We start from the raw sequence: 24,379 nt of genomic DNA, 5'->3' as shown, positions 1-24,379 counted from the left end.
AAGGATGGTAAAGATTATAGATTGCTATTACTATTGTACTGAGTTAAGGAGATTTAAAATAAACAGCAGGCAAAAATGTCATATGAATCTAATCAAAATAAAAGGCACACACTGAAAGAAGTGGGGGGTAGTAGTTCTACTTTATCAGCATAAACAGGAATAATGTTACATGCAGTCTCCAGTGAGAAACTAAATAAACTTTAAAGAAAATCATGTAACATTATTGTTTAAAGAATAGGTTTCTGTTTAAGAGGTTATTTATTTATTTATTTAACAGTGGGCTAGAAGAAAAAAAAAGTGTATGCACGTTGGTGTTTTATTTATAGACTTGGGGAGGAATGTGATATCCAGAACTGCACTTACAATACAGTGGGAATAAATAGCTACCTACTAATGGAATCTGGACTCCAACTTAAATCGGAACTATGACGAAAATTTAATATAAGCTTCCTCATACTGAAACTTTCTAAATATGATCAATTAAAAATGTTAAACAGTTTCTGAAATTATCAAGTTTATGTTCACTATCCCTCACTCAACACCGGCTTCTCTTCATTCTGTCTTCATGCAGCAGTTGGGTGTCAGATAATCATTGACAGATCCAATATATCTTATAGGGGGGCTTCCTTTCTTAGCAGATGAATTAGAGCTCACTCAAATAACTGATTCCAGTACAAACAAAATCTAACAAAATAACTGCCTTTTGCACAAATTCTGCATGTAGAGAGACATGATGTCTGGTGATTTTAATAGAGTGAGCTCTAATACATCTTCTAGGCAAAAGGAGCCCCCCTATAAGATACAGTATATTGGATCATTCATCTGACACCCAACTCCTGAATGAAGACAGAATGAAGAGAAGCCGGTGTTGAATGAGGGATAGTGAACATAATCTTGATTATTTCAGAAAATGTTTAACATTTTTAATTGATCATATTTAGAAAGTTTCAGTATGAGGAAGCTCATATTAAATTTTCGTCATAGTTCCCTTTTAAGTTGGAGGCTAGATTCTCTTAGTAGGTAGCTATTTATTCCCACTGTACATCTTCATTCTTTAAACATCTTCAAAGGGACATAGATGAACAATAAAGGATATTGAGTCTTGCACCCACCCATGTGGTTTTAAAGGGGCACCGGCAACATTTTTTTCCAGTTCAATTGGTTTCAGCGTGTTCACCAGAAATTACGAATTTTTCCAATTACTTTCTATTTTCTGTTTGTGACAATTTCTCTAATATTGAAGTGTAAAGTTTCATTTCTCACCTTCTAAAGCAGCTCTGGGGGGAGGGGGGTCGCCGACTCTTTAGGATCTGGCCACACAGGCAGATTTGGGGAGATTAGTCGCCAGGCGACAAATGTCCTCTTCTTCGCAGCGACTAATCCCCCGAACTGCCTTCCCCCAGCTAAAATGTAAATCACCTGGGGGCAAAGTTTCCTTGTGAGGCAATTACAGACGACTTCAGAAAAAGAAGCATTCCGTGTGCCTGCCCCCAGGTGATTTACATTTTAGCCGGCGGAAGGCAGGGGAAGGCAGATCGGGGAGGTTAGTCACCGCAAAGAAGTGGAGATTTGTTGCCTGGCGACTGATCTCCCCGAATCTGCTGTGTCACCAGACCCTTAAAGGATAAGGAAAGTTAAACTAAAGAAGTAGCTAGAAATGTTGTACATTATGTTTTGGGCTTCTGTACCAGCCCAAGGCAACCAAAGCCCTTTGGCAGTAAAGATCTGGGTCTCCAAAGATGCCCCAGTAGCTCCCCATCGTCTTTTCTGCTGATTCACTGCACATGCTCTGTGCTGTCACTTACTGAGTTTAGGGACCCACTCACAATATACAGTACACATAGAATAGAAATGTCACAGTATAAGGCTGATTAGTAATTAACTTCACAAGAGGGGGACCGCTCCAAGTTCACACTCCCTATTCGCTGCTCCAGTCGGGTGCTCAGTCCGTAGCGTCCCCACTGCTAGGATTCACTTAGACATCAAAAAAGGGAGGACGGCACTCCGATACATGGAATATGCTTTTTATTCCAGATTCATACAAGGATCCAACGCCCTACGCGTTTCGGGAATCACTCCCTTAATCATAGCCTATGATTAAGGGAGTGATTCCCGAAACGCGTAGGACGTTGGATCCTTGTATGAATCTGGAATAAAAAGCATATTCCATGTATCGGAGTGCCGTCCTCCCTTTTTTGATGTCTAAGTGATTAGTAATTAATACAGATAATTACTACATGGCAGCACATAAACCAGTACAATTTGCTTCAGAATTTAATAACCAGCTCTGTAGTATCAGTTTATATTACAGACCAAACTCATTTTCTGCTGGATAATAAGTGACGAGCCCTAAGCTTAGCTTCTCAACAGCTGCTCAGAGCCCACTGAGCATGTGAGTGTCACAGACACTTTCCAAGATGGTGACCCCCTGTGACAAGTTTGAAGTCCTGGATCATTGCGGCTATTGACAAGCTGAATCTTTAGGCTGATGCAATAAGGTCATTATATAAAACATTGTATTTTTAAGCATATTCATTTTTAGGGTTTAGTTCTCCTTTAATCCCCAGTGATTCTAACCAATGGTTATGTTCCTGAGCAGTCGAGTTTCTCTACAATCTATTGCCGAGACCTAATAAAGAATTAAAACAACTTATATTTACAGGCCAACCTCATTTTCTGCTTGATAATTTGCTACAACCCCTAAGCTTAGCTGCTCAGAGCCCACTGAACACTTGAGTGTCACAGACACTTTCCAAGATGGTGACCCCCTGTGACAAGTTTCAAGTCCTGGATCATCGCTGCTATTGAGATGCTGAAACTTTAGGCTGGTGCAATAAGGTTAGTATGTAAAACATGGCATTTTTAATCCTATTCATTTTTAGGGTTTAGTTTTCCTTTAACTGTTCTAAATTGATACATTTGTTATCTTTGTCCCTGCTGAGCTGACTCTTTCATTAAAGGCAGCTGTTAAAATTGATACAATAGTTGCTGATATTCCACAGATACTGCTGAGAAATGTTTTAACTAATTGTATCAACTAAATGTAACAAATAGTAACAGCTCAGATGCTTCTGGACCACAGCTGCCAGACTGAAACAATAGAGACGGGAACATTAAACTTACATTTTGGGAAAACTGTAAAAAATAAAATATGCAAAGCAATTGAATTAAAGTCTTGTGAACAATCTGAAAACGGCTGAACTGAAAAAAGTTTTTGGAAGGTGAACAAACCCTTTAATACCCAGTTTATATAAATGTGATGTTATTACAAGGAGCTCAATTGCTACTTGATATTTTGTATTCTAACTTCTAAAGCATTGTCCTAATAGTCTGACATGCACCAAAATATATCTTGTGAGTGTGTGTATGGTTGAGTCTGCCATCCAGATTGATTTAAGCACTCCCTCCCAATTTCTCAGTGGAGCTGATCTTTACATTGTCCTGGTTCTCAAACACATGAAAATTGACAAGCCTGGATAGAGGAAGTCCAGATCGCTGGCCAGTTTCCGAGGATACTAAATCACATATGGGAATTGGCTCTTCCATTAATATTTCATATACAATGGAGAAAGGCGAGGATGGTCTTGCAATTAAATATATATTGTACAAATGCTAAAGCACACAGCTGGGGAAACAGGGATAAAAATCACTACGTTGTGTACCGTTTGCTCCTTTTAGCTTTACTTGCTGCACTTCCCTACCAAAATCGGGGCATTAAAGGAACAGTAACACAAAAAAAATGTGGTTTTAAAGTAACGAAAATATAATGTAGTGTTGCCATGCACTGGTAAAACTGATCAGTTTGCTTCAGTTTGCTTAACTATAGGGTTATATAAACAGGCTGCTGTGTAGCAATGGCAGAAATTGAAAAAGGGCTAAATGGCACAGGTTAAATAGTGGATAACAGAAAACACCATTATGTTCTACAGAGCTTATCTGCTGTGTACCCTGACACTTTTCTACTTTGAATGGCTGCCCCCATTGCTACACCGCAGCGTCTTTATATAAACAAGTACAGCACTTTATATAAACAATAGTGTTTCTGAAGCAAACAGATCAGTTTTACCAATTCAGGGCAACAGTACATGATATTTTCATTACTTTAAAACACTTTCATTTTTTGATGTTACCATCCCTATAAATAGGGGTGAACAAAGAGGCTCATTTGGTTACTTGGTGATACACTTCAAGTTACCACAGACTGGCACTGAACCATTTATTATTAATTCTGGCTTTGCATTGAGATTTCAATGACACTAAAACAGGCCATATACCAAAAAGTGCTGATTTCTTTGTTTTTTTCTTTTTTTTTTTTGGTGGGCACATAAAATGAGGGAAGGCACGAGAGACCAAACTCATTATAATAATAATATAGATATATATATATATATATATATATATATATATATATATATATATATATATATATATATATATATATATATATATATATATATATATATATATAAGGCAAAACAGATACTGAATACAAAAGCAGTGCTCTGGTAAATGGCACACTCACAAAAAGGAATAGAATTCAATTTCCTGATTCCTCTAGTATACATACAAGTGTTAATATTTCAGCTCCTGCAACAGACAACGGAGTTGTAAAATCATTAATTCCACTGTGACCTTTCTGTTCTTTGCATCAGGGGAAAGCAGCTTTCATTCGGTGAGCAACTGAAAATGTGAATGTGCAATTAGGGGCTCAGTGACCCGTAGCACTCAATCCTTTCTGGATACAGTAGCAAAAAAAACAAAAAAAGACAGCATGTCCCCTTTTCATTATAAAAAAGTGTAGGATATCAGCTACCAGGATAGATTGTCCAAAGGACTTGCCTGGACATATGGCTTCCCTGTTAATCAGCATACAGAATTTCTTTTGTTTTGACAGTTCTTTTTGATAACAAGGGGAATTATCTTTTAAAGGAACAGTAACACCAACAAATGAAAGTGTATTAAATTAATTAAAATATAATGCACTGTTGCCCTGCACTGTTAAAACTGGGTTGTTTGCTTCAGAAAGACTACAGGTATGGGACCTGTTATCCAGAATGCTCGGCATCTGGGGTTTTCCGGATAACGGACCTTTCCATAATTTAGATATTCATACCATAAGTCTACTAGAAAATTATGTAAACATTACATAAACCCAATAGGTTGGTTTTACTTCCAATGAGGATTAATTATATCTTAGTTTGGATAAAGTACAAGGTACTGTTTTATTATTACAGAGAAAAAGGAAATATATAAACGTTTGGATTATTTGGATAAAATGGAGTCTATAGGAGACAGTCTTTCTGTAATTCGGAGCTTTCTGGATAACCGGTTTCCAGGTAACGGATCCCATACCTGTACTATAGTTTATATAAACAAGCTGCTGTTTAGCTATTGGGGCAAACATTCGAAGCTGAAAAAAGAGAAAAGGCACAGGATGCATAGCTGATAACAAATAATCTCTGTAGTATACAATGCGATTCTATATAGCTTATCTGTTATCTACTATTTGTCTTTTGCTTGAATGGCTGCCCCCGTGGCTACACAGCAGCTTGTTTACTATAACAATAATAGTTTAAGGCTAAGGCCACACTAGGCGATAGCGCCGCGATTTGACTCGCGGCGACTTTTCGCCGCGACTTTTAAGCCGCAATCGCTGGGGAAACTTTTGCGCTGGCGTCTATGGGGAATCGCGAAAAATCGCCAGCGTAAAAACACACGCGGCGATCTTTTTTCTATTGTCGCTCGAAATCGCCTAGCGAGGCAATTTCGAGCGACAGTAGAGAAAAGATCGCCAGCGCAAAAGTTTCCCCAGCGATTGCGGCGAAAAGTCGCCGCGAGTCAAATCGCGGCGCTATCGCCTAGTGTGGCCTTAGCCTTACTGAAGCAAACACCCCAGTTTTTACCAGTGCAGGGCAATACTACATTATTTATTCATTACTTTCATTTTTTATGTTACTGTTCCTTTAAAGTTCTAGCAAATGAGAAGCAATGTCAGGCCAGTAAATGTGGCTCAGGGAAACAATAGACACTAAATCTGGCAATAGGTTATAAGCCCATTCCTGTAACGAGCAAGTAATCAGTTTCATCTTGTTGGGCATTTATCTCAAACAAACAAATAAATGCACGAAAACAATAAATCCAGGCAACCCCAGATTGGTCTGGGAGTATAACACAACAAAACTGTACACAAATGATAAACAGAATGTTGAATTGATAAAAATAAAACACTGCAAACCCGTATGAATGATAAGTCACTAAAAACAAAAGTTAAATAATATTGATAAAATACATATGCTTCCTAGTAAGTGAAGGAATATGGGACCTGTAGCGTATCTGCTGATTAAATAACATGTATTTGACCGTTTTACATGTACTGTATAGGCATTTGCTATGTAACTAGTTAGACATTAGTCCATGTATTATCTGACCACAGCAGTTCATATACCAATATTGTAAATTTTCTAATGAGCAAATCTTCAGAACTATCCAGTTGAGGTATATAGTTTTTAACCACAACTAGAGTAGAGCAAGTACAATTTTATTCTGTTTACATAAATGCCCTGTGTTACAATTAGTTATCTATTCACAACCCATATTGCTGTCATTGTGTCTATTGACTGTAGGTACTTTCTTTCTTTAAAACGAACAGAAGAGAAACTAACCAGTTAAAATAGATCTGAAACCATTAAACTGACGTCAACCTTTCCTATAAAATTTGCACTGCAGTAAACAACGTTAGAGTTGGTATGCTGCTACAGGAGCAAAAAAAAGTGTGAAGGAATCTTGCGTTCCCCAAAGGCACGGGGAATGTAATGTTCTTACTACCAGCTGTGCTTTCATGCAAGAATAAATGCACACTAAAAGGTAAAAGAAAACATGTTGAGTTTCTTATTGACGTGTGTAGCCCATATTGTATGGTTTCATAGTAATAAGGGTCAAGAAACTTTCTTAAAACAATTAGAAATGCACCCCAAATTGTATCAGCAACAAGAGTGATTGCCAGAGCCCATTGTGGATCTATCTAGTAGCAACTTAGCAGGAGATCTGTTTTGTGCATTTAAAGCCTACAAACTAGACAGTTACAACACTTCTTAATGATTCAGTTAGCAATAAATCAATAAGTCATTATCATGGGGCATCATTAGAGTTGCTCCACGAGCTTCTATGGTGGTCTGACTCTTCCTAAAGCAGCAAGAAAAAACTTCTGCTGTAGCTTTCTCCTGTTCATATTTTTGTAAAGGTTACATGTATAACATAAACCCAATAGATTAAGGAGTCAAGTATAAGCAAAATTGATTATCTTATTAGCAGGCAGAATTCAGGAAAAGGCAAAGGGAGTTGTCTGTGGGATATGTTGAAGCCTATAGAGTGCTATTACAAATGTTATATGCAAGCCTGATGAGGCACTATGACTCGCTTTCATAGAGACATGTATTTGCACAACTAGAATATTAAAGGGGAACTATCACAAAAATGATTTTTTTTATATAAACTTTGTCATACTGAAATAAGAAACTTTCTAAATACAATCAATTAAATATTCTGCATTGTTTCTGGAATAGTCAAGTTTGTGTTCAGTACCCTGTCTCAGCATCGGTTTCTCTTCATTCTGTCTTCATGCAGCATTTGGGTGTCAGATAGTCATTGACAGTTAGAGGGGGCTCCCTTTCCTAGCAGATGTATTAGAGAGCTCATTCAAATAACAGATTCCAATACGAAGTCTAACAGAATAACTGGCTTTTGCACAAATTCTGCATGTAGTGAGACATGATTTCTGGTGATTTTGATAGAGTGAGCTCTAATACATCTTCTAGAAAAAAAATGAGCCCCCAAAAAGATATACTGGATCTAACTGTTAATAATTATCTGACACCCAACTCCTGAATGAAGACAGAATGAAGAAAATATAGAAATTTTTTCATGCTCACCGTAATTTCTATTTCCAAGTCACTTCCATGGCAGCATTCACCAACATGGAAGCCTCTGACGAAGTGATAGACGAAACGCGTAAGGCACGGAGCACGGAATAGCACGCCATAGGAGAGCGACCCGCCGATATACTGCAAGGGACCCTAAAGCCACGAGCGCTCTGGCAGCAGGATTTCCGATTGTGGATAGGCGTGGAGAGAAAGCCTCTCTAGGACGATATGCTATACATGCTATTATTGCGGAATGCCATGTGAGTGCAATTTTAATGTTACATTTTTAAATATATTAAAGGCAATATTACACTATTTCGCTGCCGCATCTACTTCACAGTTCTAAAGGATACGCGCTGGGACAACAAAGATTTTTTACGCCTATTTGAACCATATGTTTGTGAGTATCCACCTATAAGGCCCACGAGGCAAGAAGCAACCCCTCTTCCCTAAAAGGCTATATATAATTGTGGTGGTGGATAAGAAGGGGTTACACATAGCACGGTGAAGCTACAATAAAACCTGTGCACAGAAATAAGGGGGTCATTTGCAAAACGTTATTGCCCTATATTTGTTTGTTTTGCCCGGTGCCTGTGGCGCTGGCTTCTTTTTTAGGTATTATTTTGTGGACTTGAGGGATACAAGTGAGAGCCGGCAGGGGATTGTGAACACAACCAAACCTAGGAATATAATTTGGACTGATGGGTTAATCCCGCCTATCAGGTCACTGGACAGGAAAGAGTTAACGATCGGTATAAATACCTTGCTCCTCCCAGCAATCCTCGTCTAGTAACAAGCTCCAGAAGAAGGGAGGGAAGTTGGTGAATGCTGCCATGGAAGTGACTTGGAAATAGAAATTACGGTGAGCATGAAAAAATTTCTATATTTCCCAAGTCACCCATGGCAGACAATTCACCAACATGGGATTTCCCCAAGCTTAAAGAAGGGAGGGACCATTATCGATCAACCAAAAAACTTTATTTAGCATGAACAACAGATTGCAAAATCTTTCTTCCAAACTTTGCATCTTGAGACAACATCACATTCAGTCTGTAATGACGAATGAAGGTACAAGAAGATGTCCACCTCGCAGCCTTGCAGATGAGGTCTGGCGGGGCCTTGGCTTCCGCCGCCCAGGAAGTAGCCATGGCTCTTGTAGAGTGAGCCCTCAGGTCCTTAGGAATCTCATTGCCTGTCAACCGATAAGCTAGAGCAATGCAGGAGACAATCCAGCGGCCAATCGTAGATTTAGCTGGTGCCATACCCTTTCTAGGGCCCCTCGGAATCAGGAATAACTTGTCAGATTTTCGCCAATCCTTCGTTCGCGTCAGATAATGCGAAACGGCCCTCACCAAGTCCAAAGTATGCCATTCTCGCTCCTTGTTAGACTTTGGAGACGGGCAGAAAGAAGGTAGTGTAATTTCCAAATCGGCATGAAATTGGGAGATTACTTTTGGAAGAAACTCAAAAGATGGTCTCATAATCACTTTGTCCGGATAGACAACTGTGTCTGGCTCTTTTGCTGACAAAGCAGAAATCTCACCAACCCTGCAAGCTGAGGTAATAGCGACCAGAAACAAGACTTTCAACGTCGCATGCCAGTCCGAGGCTTTCCGCAAAGGCTCAAAAGGTGAAGACATTAAGGCTTGTAAGACAATCGTAAGGTCCCAAGGTGGAACTCTGGATTTCTTGAAAGGACACACCCTTCTCATTGCCTTGAAGAACCGGTTAACAAGAGGCTCCTCCGCCCAGGAATGACCACACAATGCAGATAATGCGGAGACTTGACCTCGCAGGGTGCTTGTGCTAAGTTTTCTCTGGAAACCCACAAACAGGAACTGAATAACCTGTTGGACAGTAGGATCTTTTGGGTCAAACTTGTGTTGTACTGCAAATTCTGCGAAACACTTCCAGACCCTGTAATATTGAGCCGAGGTAGAAGCCCTCCGAGCCTTCAATAAGAAATTCACCAGATCTTCCTGGAAACCATATTCTGCTAGCCTCTGCCTTTCAATTTCCATGCCGTCAGTGACAGGGAATCCACTCCCTCGTAGACCACTGGGCCCTGGGATAACAAATCCGGCTGAAGAGGCAGTCTCAGAGGTGGCTCCACTGCCAAACTCTGCAGGAGCGGAAACCAAGGGCGTCTCGGCCAATACGGAATTATGGCTATGACCAAGGCTTTTTCGACATCCACCTTTTTCAACACCCTCCAAATCATTGGAAAGGGCGGAAAAACATAACCAAATATCCTGCTCCAATCCTGGAGGAGTGCATCCACTGCTTCTGCCAGAGGACATGGTGCCCTGGAGAAGAACCTGCTGCACTTGTGGTTTTTGTCCGTGGCCATAAGATCGATTTCTGGCCTTCCGAACCTCTGTACTACGCCTTGAAAGGTTAGCAGACATAAACTCCATTCTCCTGGTTGCAAGGTGTTGCGACTGAGAAAGTCTGCCTCCGTATTCTGACTGCCTGGAATATGTAAGGCTGTCAGCCCTTCTAGATTTTCCTCTGCCCACGTCATTATTGGGGCCAGTTCTTTTAGCAGTCGGGCGCTTCTGGTGCCACCTTGCTTCTGCACATAAGACACAGTTGTAACATTGTCTGACTGAATCTTTACCCAGGCATGTAGAATCTTTTCTGAAAAGGCCAGCAATGCCTCTTTCACGGCCCGTAGTTCCAGAATGTTTGAGGAGACACCCTGCAGGTTCCAATGACCTTGAACACTGCGGCCTTCCAGTACTGCACCCCAGCCTCTCTCTGAAGCGTCTGTCGTGATCACCACATACGGGGGGTTTGCGAGGACCATCCCCTGAGTCAAATTTCCTACAACCAGCCACCAACTTAAACTGTCTTTGGCGTCCTCTGAAACTACAATTCGTGAATTTAGTTTCAACTGTCTTGAAGCATTCTCCCTCAGGAAGAATTGTTGGAGAGGCCTCATGTGCCACCTGGCCCACTTCACCATCTGGATCGTAGATGCCATGAGACCTAGGACCGACATGCATGATCTTACTGAGACTCTTTGTTGTTCTTTTATTTGTCTCAATATATGCTGTATCTTTTCTTGAGGAAGTGAAACTATTCCTTCCTGCGTATCCAGGTGTGCACCCAAGAAGACCATCCTTTGTGACGGAAGTAAGCTGCTCTTCTCCCAGTTTATTACCCAACCGAACTGTTGGAGTACCAGGATTGTTCTGTCCCTGAATTTCAGAGCTTCTTCTCTTGATGAAGCCACCAACAGAATGTCGTCCAGGTAATGAAATATAGGCACACCTTCTACTCTTAGAAAAGCCACGACCGTGACCAGGACTTTCGTAAACGTTCTTGGGGACGTTGAGAGGCCAAAGGGAAGGCAGGTAAACTGGACATGTTGACCTCTGAAAGCAAATCGAAGATACTTCCGGTGTGTCTTGTGCACTGGTACATGGAAATATGCGTCCTTCAAGTCCAGATTTATTAGCCATGATTGTGGAAGAACTGCTTGTAGGATGGACGTCAGTGATTCCATTTTGAAGCGCCTGCAGTTGACAAACTGATTCAGAGGGCGTAAATCCAGTACCGGTCTGAATGCCCCCGAGGCCTTCCGGACTAGAAAGAGCTTCGAATAGAAACCTAAGCCCTGTTGGGACTTCGGAACCCATTCCACTGCCCCCGAGTTCAGGAGTTGATCTACATACTCCTGTAACACTTGGTCCGAACCTGGTACCTGCGGGACTGAAGACATCTTGAACACATTGCGAGACGGCACCCTGTGGAACTCCAACTGATATCCTTCCTGAATCACCCTCAGGACCCATTGGTCTCTGATTTTTGAGGCCCAGACCGCATAAAAGGATGTTAGACGTGCCCCCACTCTGCTGGTCTGAGCCGGCCTGATCTCATTGCTTCTTCTCCGTATGGCTTGAGCTGAAAGTAGAACTTCTCCTATTGGGAGGCCTACTTTCCCCCCTTGTGGGCTTCCAATTCGTCTGTCTTCCGGCAGTCCTTCCATATCTAGGCTGTCTTGAACCCCGAAAGGACCTGTTAATGGGGGAACTAGGCCTCCCCCCTTGACGCCTGAATCTCTTCTCCTGCGGCAAAAATACACTCTTGCCCCCGGAAGCTTTCTTAATGATGGAATCGAGTTTCTCACCGAAGAGCATCTCTCCCTCAAACGGCAACTGACATAAATTCCCCTTAGAGGCTGAATCCGCCAGCCATGGCTTCAACCACAAAGCCCTTCTTGAGGACACCGAAAGTGCCATAGTTCTTGAAGCTAGATGTACCAGATCTAGAGAGGTATCTGTCATGAAATCCACCGCTAGTTTCAATTCAGACAACATTTCACGTAACCCAGACCTTTTGACATTAGAAGAAATAGCATCTTCCAGGTTATTCAACCACACCTTCATAGCTCTTGATGTGGAGGTCATAGCTACTGCCGGTCTACAAGTTGCTCCTGCCGCTATAAACGTCTTCTTGAGGTTGGTTTCGATCCGTTTCTCCATTGGATCACGGAAAGCTGCTGCATCATCCACTGGCAGCGTCGTCTTTCTTGCCAACCTTACCACCGCAGCGTCGACTTTAGGCGGATTGTCCCACAATTTAGAGAAAGACTCCTCCACCGGATACTTTTTTGCAAACTTCCCCTGGATAACAAACTTTTTCTCTGTTCTCTTCCATTCAGAGCTGATGATTTCCTTAATTGAATCATGCACCGGGAAAGACACCTGTCTTTTCCTGACCGATGGGAAGAATTTATCTGCTGAACTAGACTTAGGTAGCTCTTCCGAAAGACATAGCGTCTTCCTTACTGCCTTTACCAGATTCTCTATCGCTGTAGGATCAAATGCAATCTCTTCCTCAGAAAACACTTCTCCCTCCTCTGAGAGTTCTGAATGTGCGTCCCCTGGAGAATACAATTCTTCATCTGACACATCCGATAGAGACTCATATGGCAAATCTCTGACCCTCTTAGCTTTCCTCTGTACCCCAGAGGTAGAAGCAGTAGCCTCTTGCATGCCTTGTACTACAGCTTGCTTGATGATGGAGACCAGAGCATCCAATTGTGGGGCTCCTGAAGGCTGAGGGTCTGCAGACACTACTGGGTCCGTAGCTGAAGCCGCTTTCTTTGAGAGAGTAGGCTCCCCTTTCTGCAATTCAGTTGACATATGTAGGCTGAAAATGGAAAAGACAACCATCAGCCACTAATTATCGTTCTCTCTCATTACATCCATATATCCACAGCCAGCTTACCTAGGACCTTTGGGCTGAGATCCTTTTCCAGAGCCAGGCTGATCCATAGTAACCTGTAACACATTATTCCATAAGCATAAATTCAATTACAAAAGCAAGATTCCACTGGAAAGGCACTCACAGTCTGTAGCCGAGTGAACCAACGCTCTCCAACTTCCGGCGAAGTGTACTATCACATCCAGCCAAAACGCCAGCCTTGCACACACTGCCAGCGTCTTCTTATTGCGTCACTTCCTGACGCCGTTTTCCCGCGCGTCAGTCCGGTCGCGCGTCACTTCCGGGCGCGCGCGTCCATTTCCGGGCGCGCGTCTTCTTTGAGCGCGCGTCTTCCGCGTGCGTCACTTCCGGCACGCGTCACTCCGTTCGCGTCAACTCAGGCGCGCGTCTTACACGCGCTTCCGCGTCCGTACTCGACGCGCGTCCGCGTCAGTATTGGCGCGTGTGCTCTTCCATGGAACAAAACACTTTACCCAGCCTCGAATCCATCTGAAACGGCTGATCCTCTGGACTGCTTCATCCTCCTCTCTACCTTTAGGAGGGAATTCTTACAGCAGCTCCAGCACACAACCCTGCCCAACGGGTTCTTCTCACCACAACCCGTATAGGGTGCACTTGGAGGCATCAGAGGGGAGAGAGAGAGAGAGAGAGAGAGAGAGACCCACTCTGGTATGGTAAGCTTAGCAGCCTTTTAGCCATCTGTAGCAGCCTGTAGCAGTCTGTAGCAGCCTGTCGTGACCTGGACAGGAAAAAAGACGAGGATTGCTGGGAGGAGCAAGGTATTTATACCGATCGTTAACTCTTTCCTGTCCAGTGACCTGATAGGCGGGATTAACCCATGTTGGTGAATTGTCTGCCATGGGTGACTTGGGAAAACAGATGCTAAGAGAGGAATAGTGAAGATGTATCTGGTATAGGTAAATCTAAAACAACTGGACTTGCTGAGTAATCATTGAAGATGTTTCACTACTCATCCAAGCAGCTTCTTCAGTTCAAATGACCGGTGTGGGAAATCCTCGGCATATAAACTCTTCTACTAATCCAATCACAATGGCACATTGTAACTTTTCATAGAGGTGACATCTGAGAGTTACAGAGGTGTTTATTCTGTGTAGTTACTGTGATCGGATTATCCAATGTGTCATGCAACTCCTAGAAACAGGTGTTACTTGTGAGAGTTGCATGAATGGATGTGTGATGTATTTTGAACACTTCTTATTTCAGTATGATGAAGTTGATATAAAATTTTCATTTTCACGATAGTTCCCCTTTAATCACTAAAAGATAGGTTGGTGGTGGTACAGTATAAAACTGCTGAAGCTGAAACCTCAAGTTCTATTCAAATAACCATGGGGTTAAACAGAGCAAAACCTTGCCTTATTTGACTAAAGCACTAGAACACTTTTCCCCTGTGTTTTACTATAAGGTTGCAACCAAAGGTACAGCAGATTTGTGATACCAAAGAAATCCTCTCATGCATGTGGCCTACATCTGATTCATCAACAGATATTGTCTATGGAGAAGACAGTTTGTGCATTGGGGGGGGTCTGGGCTTTAGGCTTCTGTGCCTGCAGCTACACTCATCAATGAGATGACAAGAGCAAGAGTAGACAGGCATAAAGATATTGGAGAAAAACGTCAATTTACCATAGGGCGCATTACCAAATCAGACACATCAACTATCATGCATATGATTTAAATTACGATATATATCATAAGCATTGTGAGTATGTGATATTGTTGTAGGCAGATATCCAGAGTAAACTTGAATGTGTGAATTCCTGTGGGAATACACAATCCACATCAAAACAGCCTCCACCTCTGCGTTCTGTTCAGGCTGACCAGGCCACCATGCTGGGAGGTAATTCATTCCATCTTCTGGGTACTGATAATAACATCCACATTTGGATAGTGCTTTTAGCACGTTAGGCCATTCAAAGCGCATGAAGCATCCCTTATTTTTAAGGTTCCTAAACAGTCGTCTTATCTGGCAGAAACACATTAATGATGAGTACAGGGATGCGTGTGAAAGACAAATTTGCTCTGAACACATCTGGTGATTCAGGCCGGACTGTAGTTGGTACTACAGGAGTCTTATGGAGCGGATGTGGAAAGTTTGTGTGTCACATAAGAAACGTGTAAATTGCATGTTCTGTATTCCTGCTTCTGAGTAATTTGCCTTGCATTTTTACATGCATTGTTCTTTGTATCTAGTTCAATTGAAAAACAAACAAACTAAGATAAAAGCAAAGGGATTTTTTTGTCACATGCGATTTTTATCTAGAGACGGGTAATAATTAAGCAATTTAAACAAAGACCAAAAATAGAGTAGCATGCTTAAAACCTACATAAATACATAAAGTAATCCAGATGTTGGTTTTCATAACTGTGTGACCAAAATCACTCTAAAGGCCCCCATAAATGGGCCGATGCAGACAGACAGAGACCTTATTAGAGGGACGGAAGACTTAAATTATGAGGGTAGACTGTCAAGGTTGGGGTTGTTTTCTCTGGAAAAAAAGGCGCTTGCGAGGGGACATGATTACACTTTACAAGTACATTAGAGTACATTATAGACAAATAGCAGGGGACCTTTTTACCCATAAAGTGGATCACCGTACCAGAGGCCTCCCCTTTAGACTAGAAGAAAAGAACTTTCATTTGAAGCAACGTAGGGGGTTCTTCACAGTCAGGACAGTGAGGTTGTGGAATGCACTGCCGGGTGATGTTGTGATGCTGATTCAGTTAATGACTATAAGAATGGCTTGGATGATTTTTTGGACAGACATAATATCAAAGGCTATTGTGATACTAAGCTCTATAGTTAGTATAGGTATGGGTATATAGAATTTTAATTAAAAGTAGGGAGGGGTGTGTGTATGGATGCTGGGTTTTCATTTGGAGGGGTTGAACTTGATGGACTTTGTCTTTTTTCAACACAATTTAACTATGTAACTATGTAACTATGTAACTATTATTGGCCCGTGTGTGGGGCCATCCGTCAGGCTACCCTGATCGATATCTGGCCGAAAGTCGGCCCAATCTCGATCGAGCAGGTTAAAAAAATCCCGTTGGATCACAGCCACATCTATGCATGTATGTGGTCCCAACATCGCCAAACGAGCGGATCTCTACATCTATGGCCACCTTAAAGTGATACTGACACTAAAAAATGAATTTTAGCATATGAATGTACATTAAATGTTACCTATAGGTCATGTTGATCATTTTTTGCTGAGAGGTTTGTTTTTGTATATAATTGTTAGTTGAAGTTCCTAAGCCTGACTCTCTGACATTCTGACTTTGCCAACCTGACTGTCCCATCTCAGCCTGTTAGTTACAGTTTCTAATGCTAACGGACTCCTGCTGCACAAATATGGCAGCCCCCTCATACAGGAACATGGGGGGATCAGACAGGTAATATAAAAGCATCATGCAAATACTTTATGGCAAAGTTAGAAGTAGCTTGCAAAGCCAATATTATAATAGATGTAAAAAAAAGTTTAATTTCAGGTGTCAGTATCTCTTTAAAGGAGAATTCAACCTGTGGGCAAAAAAACCCGTACCCCCCACCCCACGTAGACCCCCCTCCTTCCTCCCCCCAGGCTAACTACCCCCCCCCCCGGGGAAATGCCCCATACTCCATAGTTACCCCTTGTTGCAGATTCTTCCAGCGAAGTTCCATGCATCCATCCTCCGAGTTCTCTGTAAGCTGACTGGGAGAACGGCAATTTCCGCGCGTGCGCATCTGTTTGCAAACCGGCAAATTGCTCTAAATGCACACGCGCAGAAATACAGATCTCCCAGTCAGCTTAGAGGATGAGGAAGATGGATACGTGGAACTTCACTGTAAGAATCTGCAACGAGGGGTAAGTATGGAGTATGGGGAATTTCCCCAGGGGGGTAGTTAGCCTGGGGGGAGGAGGGTCTATGTGGGGTGGGGGATACAGGGTTTTTTGCCCACAGGTTGAATTCTCCTTTAAGGAAAGACTTCGCAAAATGAAGCGCCGCGTATCGCAGGTGACTTTTCATAATAGCAGACGGGAAGACACGTGGAGGCAGTTCGGGGAGATTGTCGCCCATAAGAAGAGGCGATTAGTCGCCAGGCGACAAAATCGCACCGAATCTCCTCATGTGAACTAACCCTAAGGAAATCTTTTATAATTATTAATTGAATCAAACCTCAAACGTATAGGTACGTGTGTATATAAGTAGCTGCCCCACTCCTGGGCTGTTAGGCCACACCTCCTGTGGGATGTGATAAGAAAGACTCTGGCTAGACAGACTGATAACAATCAAGACTTAGATCAGACTTATGCTGGTCATAAACAAGTTCTAATAATTTGAAAGCTTATTGTTTCATATTTATGGGACTAAAACCATAGCCTCCCCAACTATGAATTGGGCAGGCAGAAAAATCCATTAGGCTGAGGACCGCGACAGGCCATTGAGGTTCTCCTATAACTGCTCTGCATAGGCCTTCCATAACACTAGCCATTAGCATACATACATATTAGGACAATGGAGGTCCAGGACTAGGAGTAGGAAGAGGATGATGGCAAGTGATGGAGGGAAAAGAGATGGAAAGCAAGCAGCAGAGAGAGGAATTGGGGGGAATATGGGTGGTGAACAGGCAAAGAACAGAGCCAAGTAGTATTGCCTTGGACGCCATCACTACTTGTTCTACCTCTGAAAAATTGAAATGATCTTCCAGACCCATTCTATTCTATAAGCCAGAATTCTACAGTTCTGTTAATTTGATGCCAGGCACAGGATCTATTAAGGGGCAGATATACTAAGCTTTGAATGGTAAATTCGAATTTTCAAATTATTTTTTTGGTCAAAACTTACAATCTCAAATTTAAAACCACCAATTCGAATTTGAATGTGTGATATATGGAGACCGTTCTAATTCGAGACTTTGCCGAGTTCACGTAGAAGTCCATGGCGGAGGTCCGTTGAACCATTTGAAGATGTTAATAGGCTTCCTGACATTCAAGTTGTTTTTTTGGAGGAGTATTTTCTTCAAATTCAATTCGAATTTTCGGGTCGTTCCTATTAGATCAAATGTTAGAATTTTTCCGTAAATAACCTCCCATTTGAGTTGTGAGTACATTCGGATTTATAAGAGTTAAAATAATTCAAATAACTTTGAAATTCGACCTTTGAAAAATATGTGACTTGAGGGTTTCTGGATAAGAGGCCTTTCATCATCTTGAGCATCATGCTTTAAAGCCTTCTAAAAAAACAAACAGGCTTGTACTGCTATCAGCAGCATTTTATGTAAGCTTAGTTAATATCAAATACAAGATATCGTCTTATTATTACACATAAAAAGTACATTTGTCAAAAACATGTTTTTATGTATAGGCATATGAGTTTCTTGGTTACCAGGTTTCCAAATACACAGACACAAAAGAATACTACAAAGCAGCAAGACTCTTTTATGAAGTCCAAATTTATACGTTTGTAGGAAAAATGTGTTTCTGATCACAAATTAAAAAAAAAAAAGATTTCATAGGTTAGCATACTATCAACTTGCGGTCTGAAAGAATTTGGAATATTCAATCTAAGAAATTGAACCCAGATGTTCCCCAAAATACAAATAATAATGGCTTCACTTCATGGCAATGAAACAGAACAGCCCACTTCCTTCTTAAAACAAAGTCCCAGAGGGACCCCCCGCTCCATTAAAACGAAACACATGTACAGCCATGTACAAATAGCGGCCCCAAAACGGACTCCACAGGTGGCCGCTCAGGCCTGTTAAGATTTATAAAATAAGCTAAATTTATTTGAATTTAAAGGGTCACGTAGTTTCAACATCCTTTTCCTCCAGACTAGGTCATCTGCATTCTTTCAGAGTAAAAGTGTGGGGAGAGAGCAAAAGACAGAGGGGGAGAAAGACAGACAAACGGAGTCTCTCTGCTGTCCAGCAAGTGCCACAGTGCTATGCTAATACCAGTCTAGTCCAGTAAGTGGGTATGAATACTTCCTTATATCTGTATCATGTGCCATGTTCATGTGACATTACAGACCTAAAGATGTTACACAGAAATTCTTTTTACCAAATAATAATGTTTATTGACCCGTGTTTGTGGCCTTACAAGATGCCTGTCTGACCGATATCATGCCAAAAATTATCCAGATAGCTACTGAGCGAGTTATAAAACCTTGTTGGGCAAGGACTGTGTTGGAGTTCTGCATACACTTGGTGCAATCCATTAGATGTTGCTAGGGAAGTGACATTTAAAGCCAAGAGCAATGATAAATATGGTGGGAAACAACACAAGCACAGCAAGCGCTTTGAACGGGATTTCACAATTCACTGTAAAGGTGGCAACACACAGAGAAACCCGCTTGTTTGGTGATGTCGCCAAATGAACGGATCTCTCCCCGATATGCCCACCTTGAGGTGAACGGAAAACGGGACTGCAGCAACAAACAGATGCAGTCCATGATCCAGCAGGATTTTACCCCTGCCCAATCTGGCCGACTCTCTCCCAAATATCGATCGGGGGAAGCCCGTTGGAGGGCCCCATACAAGGGCCAATAAGCTGCCAACACGGTCTGTATGGCACGTGTATGGCAACCTTAAAGTTGGCCATACACTGAGAGATCCGCTTGTTTGGCGATGTCGCCAAACGAGCGGATATCTCCCCGATATCGGGCTGACACGGACCCTAGGGCCCAGCCATCGGATCATAACGAAGGGTAACGGGCAGTTGGATCGCGTGACCGCATCAACGAACAGATGTGGCCACGATCCGACTGTATTTTTAGTCCTATCCGATCGACATTTGCCCGATATTCGGGCAGATATCAATCGAGGAAGCCCATCGGAGGGCTCCATACACGGGCCAATAAGCTGCCGACTCGGTCTGTCGGCAGCTTTTATCAGCCCGTGTATGGCCATCTTTAAGGCCCCCATAGATGCAAAGATTTTACTTTGATGAACGACTTATTCTAGTGCAATCCAACCAGTCAAATTATCGTGAGGTTAGTGGGAAGCGAACGATCTTGCATCTAACGATTTTTCATCCGACATCGGCCAGGTTACAAAATTTTCATCGGTCACAGTGAAATCTATCAATTGTCCAATTGTTTGCAGGGCCAAGCAGGCAGCTACCGTCAGTTTTCCTGGCTTAAACAAGACAACATCGCTTGAAATGGTCGTTTTAGTTGATGGGCAAATCGTACATTTTAAGCGATTGTTTCAAGATTAGCTTGGTCTAACGATATCTAAAAAAAAAAACTTTAAAAATCTTTACATCTATGGCCAGCTTTACTCAATGAAGGCACAGCAGAGCAACAGTAACAGCTGCTGTTGTTGGTGTGAACTGCCCCATTAGTGAATAAAGTAAACCAACATTAGTGACCTTTCTGTAGCCTCAACTGAAAAATGACAGGCCACTGAACTGAAATTTTGGCTAATGAGACACAGATAAAGCCCAAGGTCACAAGGAGTGAACGTGGTTCCAGGCCTTCCTGCAATCACCCTGATGTTTTACCAACAACTGACCAAGCAGTGTCCCATAGGCTTGAATGAAAAGGTTATATTCACAGTGTAATTACCATTACATTTATCCTGCTCAGGAGATGGCATGCAAGAACAACAAAGCAACAGTTTTTTTTTCTCATATTCAATGGATACTCCAAGGAGAGATTTAATCAGTGGGTGACGGATTTCAGCAGTTTATTGGGGAATAAAAAATAAAAAAGTCCTTTACAAGATATCAATGAAATGAGAAAGAGACAGGATCTGGATGGTAATAAGTGGCCCTGCTAGCAAATACAGTATGGGTGACCGCTACAGATACAGTAAATAAATAAATGATGATGATTGCGAGTCTTGACAGGGTTCATCGCAAGGGTAAGAAACTGATGCAAGCATAGGCATATTTAAAGCACAAGGAAACAATGTCTAAAGGAAAGTTAAACTAAAGAAGTAGCTAGAAATGTTGTACATGATGTTTTGGGCTTCTGTATCAGCCTAAGGCAACCAAAGCTCTTTAACAGTAAAGATCTGTGTCTCCAAAGGTGCCCCAGTAGCTCCCCATCTTCTTTTCTGCTGATTCACTGCACATGCTCTGTGCTGCTGTCACTTACTGAGCCACTCAAAATATACAGTACACAATAGAAATGTCACAATATAAGGCTGATTAGTCATTAATACAGATAATTATTACATGGCAGCACAGAAACCAGCACAATTCGCATCAGAATTTAATAACCAGCCCTGTAGCAACAACTTATATTACAGGACAACCTCATTTTCTGCTTGATAATTTGCTACAACCCCTAAGCTTAGCTGCTCAGAGCCCACTGAACACATGAGTGTAACAGACATTTTCCAAGATGGTGACCCCCTGTGACAAGTTTGAAGTCCTGGATCATTGCTGCTATTGACAAGCTGAAACTTTAGGCTGGTGCAATAAGTTCAGTATATAAAACATGGCATTTTTAGTCCTATTCATTTTTAGGGTTTAGTTTTCCTTTAACGCATCAGCAATGCACTTACTGACGAATGCACTATAGGGACGACTAAAATGTTCTGCCTTAGCCACTGTTAATCTAGAACATCCGGCACCCCCAACCCAACCAGCTAAAAAGTTGCATTTCGAACCCAAAGGCTGGACGTCCCTGTAGCACTCTCAATAGGCAGCAGCTTTCATTAGATAAACCCGACAAGGGTGTGGAGTCACAGCACACAATTTCCTTTGACTATGTCTCAAGTCTGGGTATCCATTTCCAGGGAATAAACACACAGCAACTAGGCTCATTTAATAGCAAAGAGACTCTTGTGGGTATGAAGGAGAAGCTGCCCCCTCCCATCTAAAGAAAAACATCCCTGGAACGTAACGGAGCACAGAGAGAACGATTCAGCCCCCCCAACCCAATTTAAGCATGACATTTTTTTCATTGACATTTTCCACACTTGGCTGGAGCAATGAAACATATTATTATTGGACGTGCAAATGCATAAATTGGACTCACATGCAGGCAGCACCCTATGGATATCTATGCAGTGTATACCTCTTGTATAAATAGGATTTATTGATCAGATACAGCTGCATCTCTTACTATCAATAATAATACGGTAATAATTCCAGCACTGCCTCACAAATAGCGCTTGCTTATGGCACTCTAGAGCACAGCAACATTTGGCTAATCCCCAGTAGAGCGCTGGCCTGGTTTTTGCATCACTACTGAGCAGCCTCTCTACATGCTAATGTAGTTCAATCCATCCCAGTCTCTAATGACAGTTGTACCAGCACAATCGCTCCATCCGCTCTCTGCCGCCCACTCTTAACTCCCTGCTATGTGCTTATGTGCTTACCCAACAGGTAATGTGGGAGATTCAAGATTATACACGTTGGCGTCCTATCTGATCCACTACTTATTATATACGCTTAATAATAGTCTTTACTATTCACTCCGGCCCATATAAATACACGCAAGAGCCGTTTCCTACAATGTTGTTGCTGGCAACAAAGGTTAAAAATCAGTACTGAATCCAATAGCAATGTTCTTAAATTCTGCATAGCTGTAGCCCCCAGTTTGGGACCTACAACTGAACTGCAACTCCCAGCATACCCTGACAGTATGGGACAGGTTAGAAGGGGAGTTGCAGGTTAGAAATATGTCTAATAAATGTGTGGAATCAATAACAGAAAATGACTACATTAATTATACTGTAAGCATCCACAATAACGTCCTTGTTGTTTTTATCGGTTTTTTTTGCATCAGGGATGGGCTACTGCCCAAGGACCGGCTACAAAAGCGGTCAGGCTCATTTCTAGTAAGGACAGTCATCTTTCAACACTCTAGATATTGCAAAACAGCACCTCCCACCACCCCAGATCAGTGGAGCTGAAAAAAGACTGCTGGGAGGTGCAGTTCTGCACATCAAACAAATCAGGAGAGCTTAGAGCCGAGCGAGCCACGTGCTCCCACTAAATACCATAAATATGTTTCAGAGGAAGGTTACCCCCATACAATTCAGCCCATTCATTCTTGTGCAGCACCCACACTCCCTGCCTTGCCCCTGGGCACAGTAGCTCAAGTACAGCAACTGTCAGATCCCCAGCAGCAGGTCAATGCCATTCATTTAACCATTGTCAGAGGGAAAATACCCACAAGCAGAAATTACAACCCAGTTCCCTAGTGAAAGGAAATGTTCAATATACATTCGTTAGAATATCTTTCTATTGCCAGCACTGCTGGTTCTGACTGCTGCAACATTGTAGCCGCCAATGACCACTGGTGAGGAAGCATGCACAACTGACAGACAGCTAGAAGGCAGTTAGGAGTCAGAAGCTGAGGTGCAGCAATGACAGATAGAGGCACATATTTTGGGGGGGGGGGTTACTCGCTCTTTAAAAATGCAGCACTGGGTGTCATTTCCAAGACTGACAGTAAATGGATAGAGTGGCCAAGCCCTAGTGTCACACAAGCAAATGCTGCCGGTGATCCTCCCTCTGCTCCGGCTCAGGAGACACAGTCAGGGCTCAGGCAAAAGCCAGGAGACACCGCTTGCCCCCTCGGGTCGGTCACTTTCTATACGAACGTGCGCCCGTCATTTATTAAAGCAGCAGCAGCCTGTGTCTCTACTCACCGCCTCCGTCTCCCTCCATTCCGGATCTGTCAAATACAGCGAGTCACACACGCGCAGCCTCGTATCCCGGAGCTCCGTCTCCTTCTCCTCTAACACACAAACAGCTCCCAGGAACGCACTCCCCACTCCTAGCTCACTAACAGCAGCACTGCAACAGCCAGCGCACCGCCTCTCTCTCCCCTGCCTCGCCACGCCCCCTGTCACATGGCCCCTGCAGCCCGCCCAGTCTATCACAATATCACGTGGTTTTTCGAGTATAAATTGAGTGGGATTCTGCACTGATTATCAGAAACTGGCAGTGTCGGACTGGGATGCCAGGGGCCCAGCAGAAAACCTTAGACTGTGGGCCCACTTTCCAAACTCTTATTCCTCCTCTCCTCACTCTACCTCTTTATTCTCCTAGTCTTTTATATCTACTTACTATATTCTTCCATTATTAAGCATTTTCCCCCATAACGAAATAGGAAATGACCATGAAATCGGCTAACAAGAGGGTCCGCTGATACCTGGGCCCACCGGGAGTTTTCCTGGTAACACTGGAAACAGGGTTGCCAGTTTGGCCAGGCGGATTTTGAAAGTACAAACTATTTACAGATTTAGGCTACTT

At 42.5% G+C, this 24,379-nt stretch overlaps 1 protein-coding gene across 1 annotated transcript in view; it reads right to left on the bottom strand.

Annotated features, from left to right (window-relative positions):
* The window catches only part of LOC108703154 (cytohesin-3), a 103,280-nt gene extending 79,339 nt beyond the window's left edge, over nt 1–23,941 (bottom strand). The window contains exon 1 of the mRNA XM_018239182.2: nt 23,773–23,941. Coding sequence (XP_018094671.1) covers nt 23,773–23,791 — 19 coding nt within the window. The 5' untranslated portion in view covers nt 23,792–23,941. The remainder of the gene's footprint in view (nt 1–23,772) is intronic.
* Between the last annotated feature and the right edge of the window lie 438 nt (nt 23,942–24,379).

This window comes from Xenopus laevis, chromosome 9_10S (assembly GCF_017654675.1).
Source record: "Xenopus laevis strain J_2021 chromosome 9_10S, Xenopus_laevis_v10.1, whole genome shotgun sequence".
Classification (NCBI taxonomy): domain Eukaryota; kingdom Metazoa; phylum Chordata; class Amphibia; order Anura; family Pipidae; genus Xenopus; species Xenopus laevis.
The sequence above is the reverse complement of the archived record's forward strand: the minus strand, read 5'-3'. Positions and strand labels throughout refer to the sequence as shown.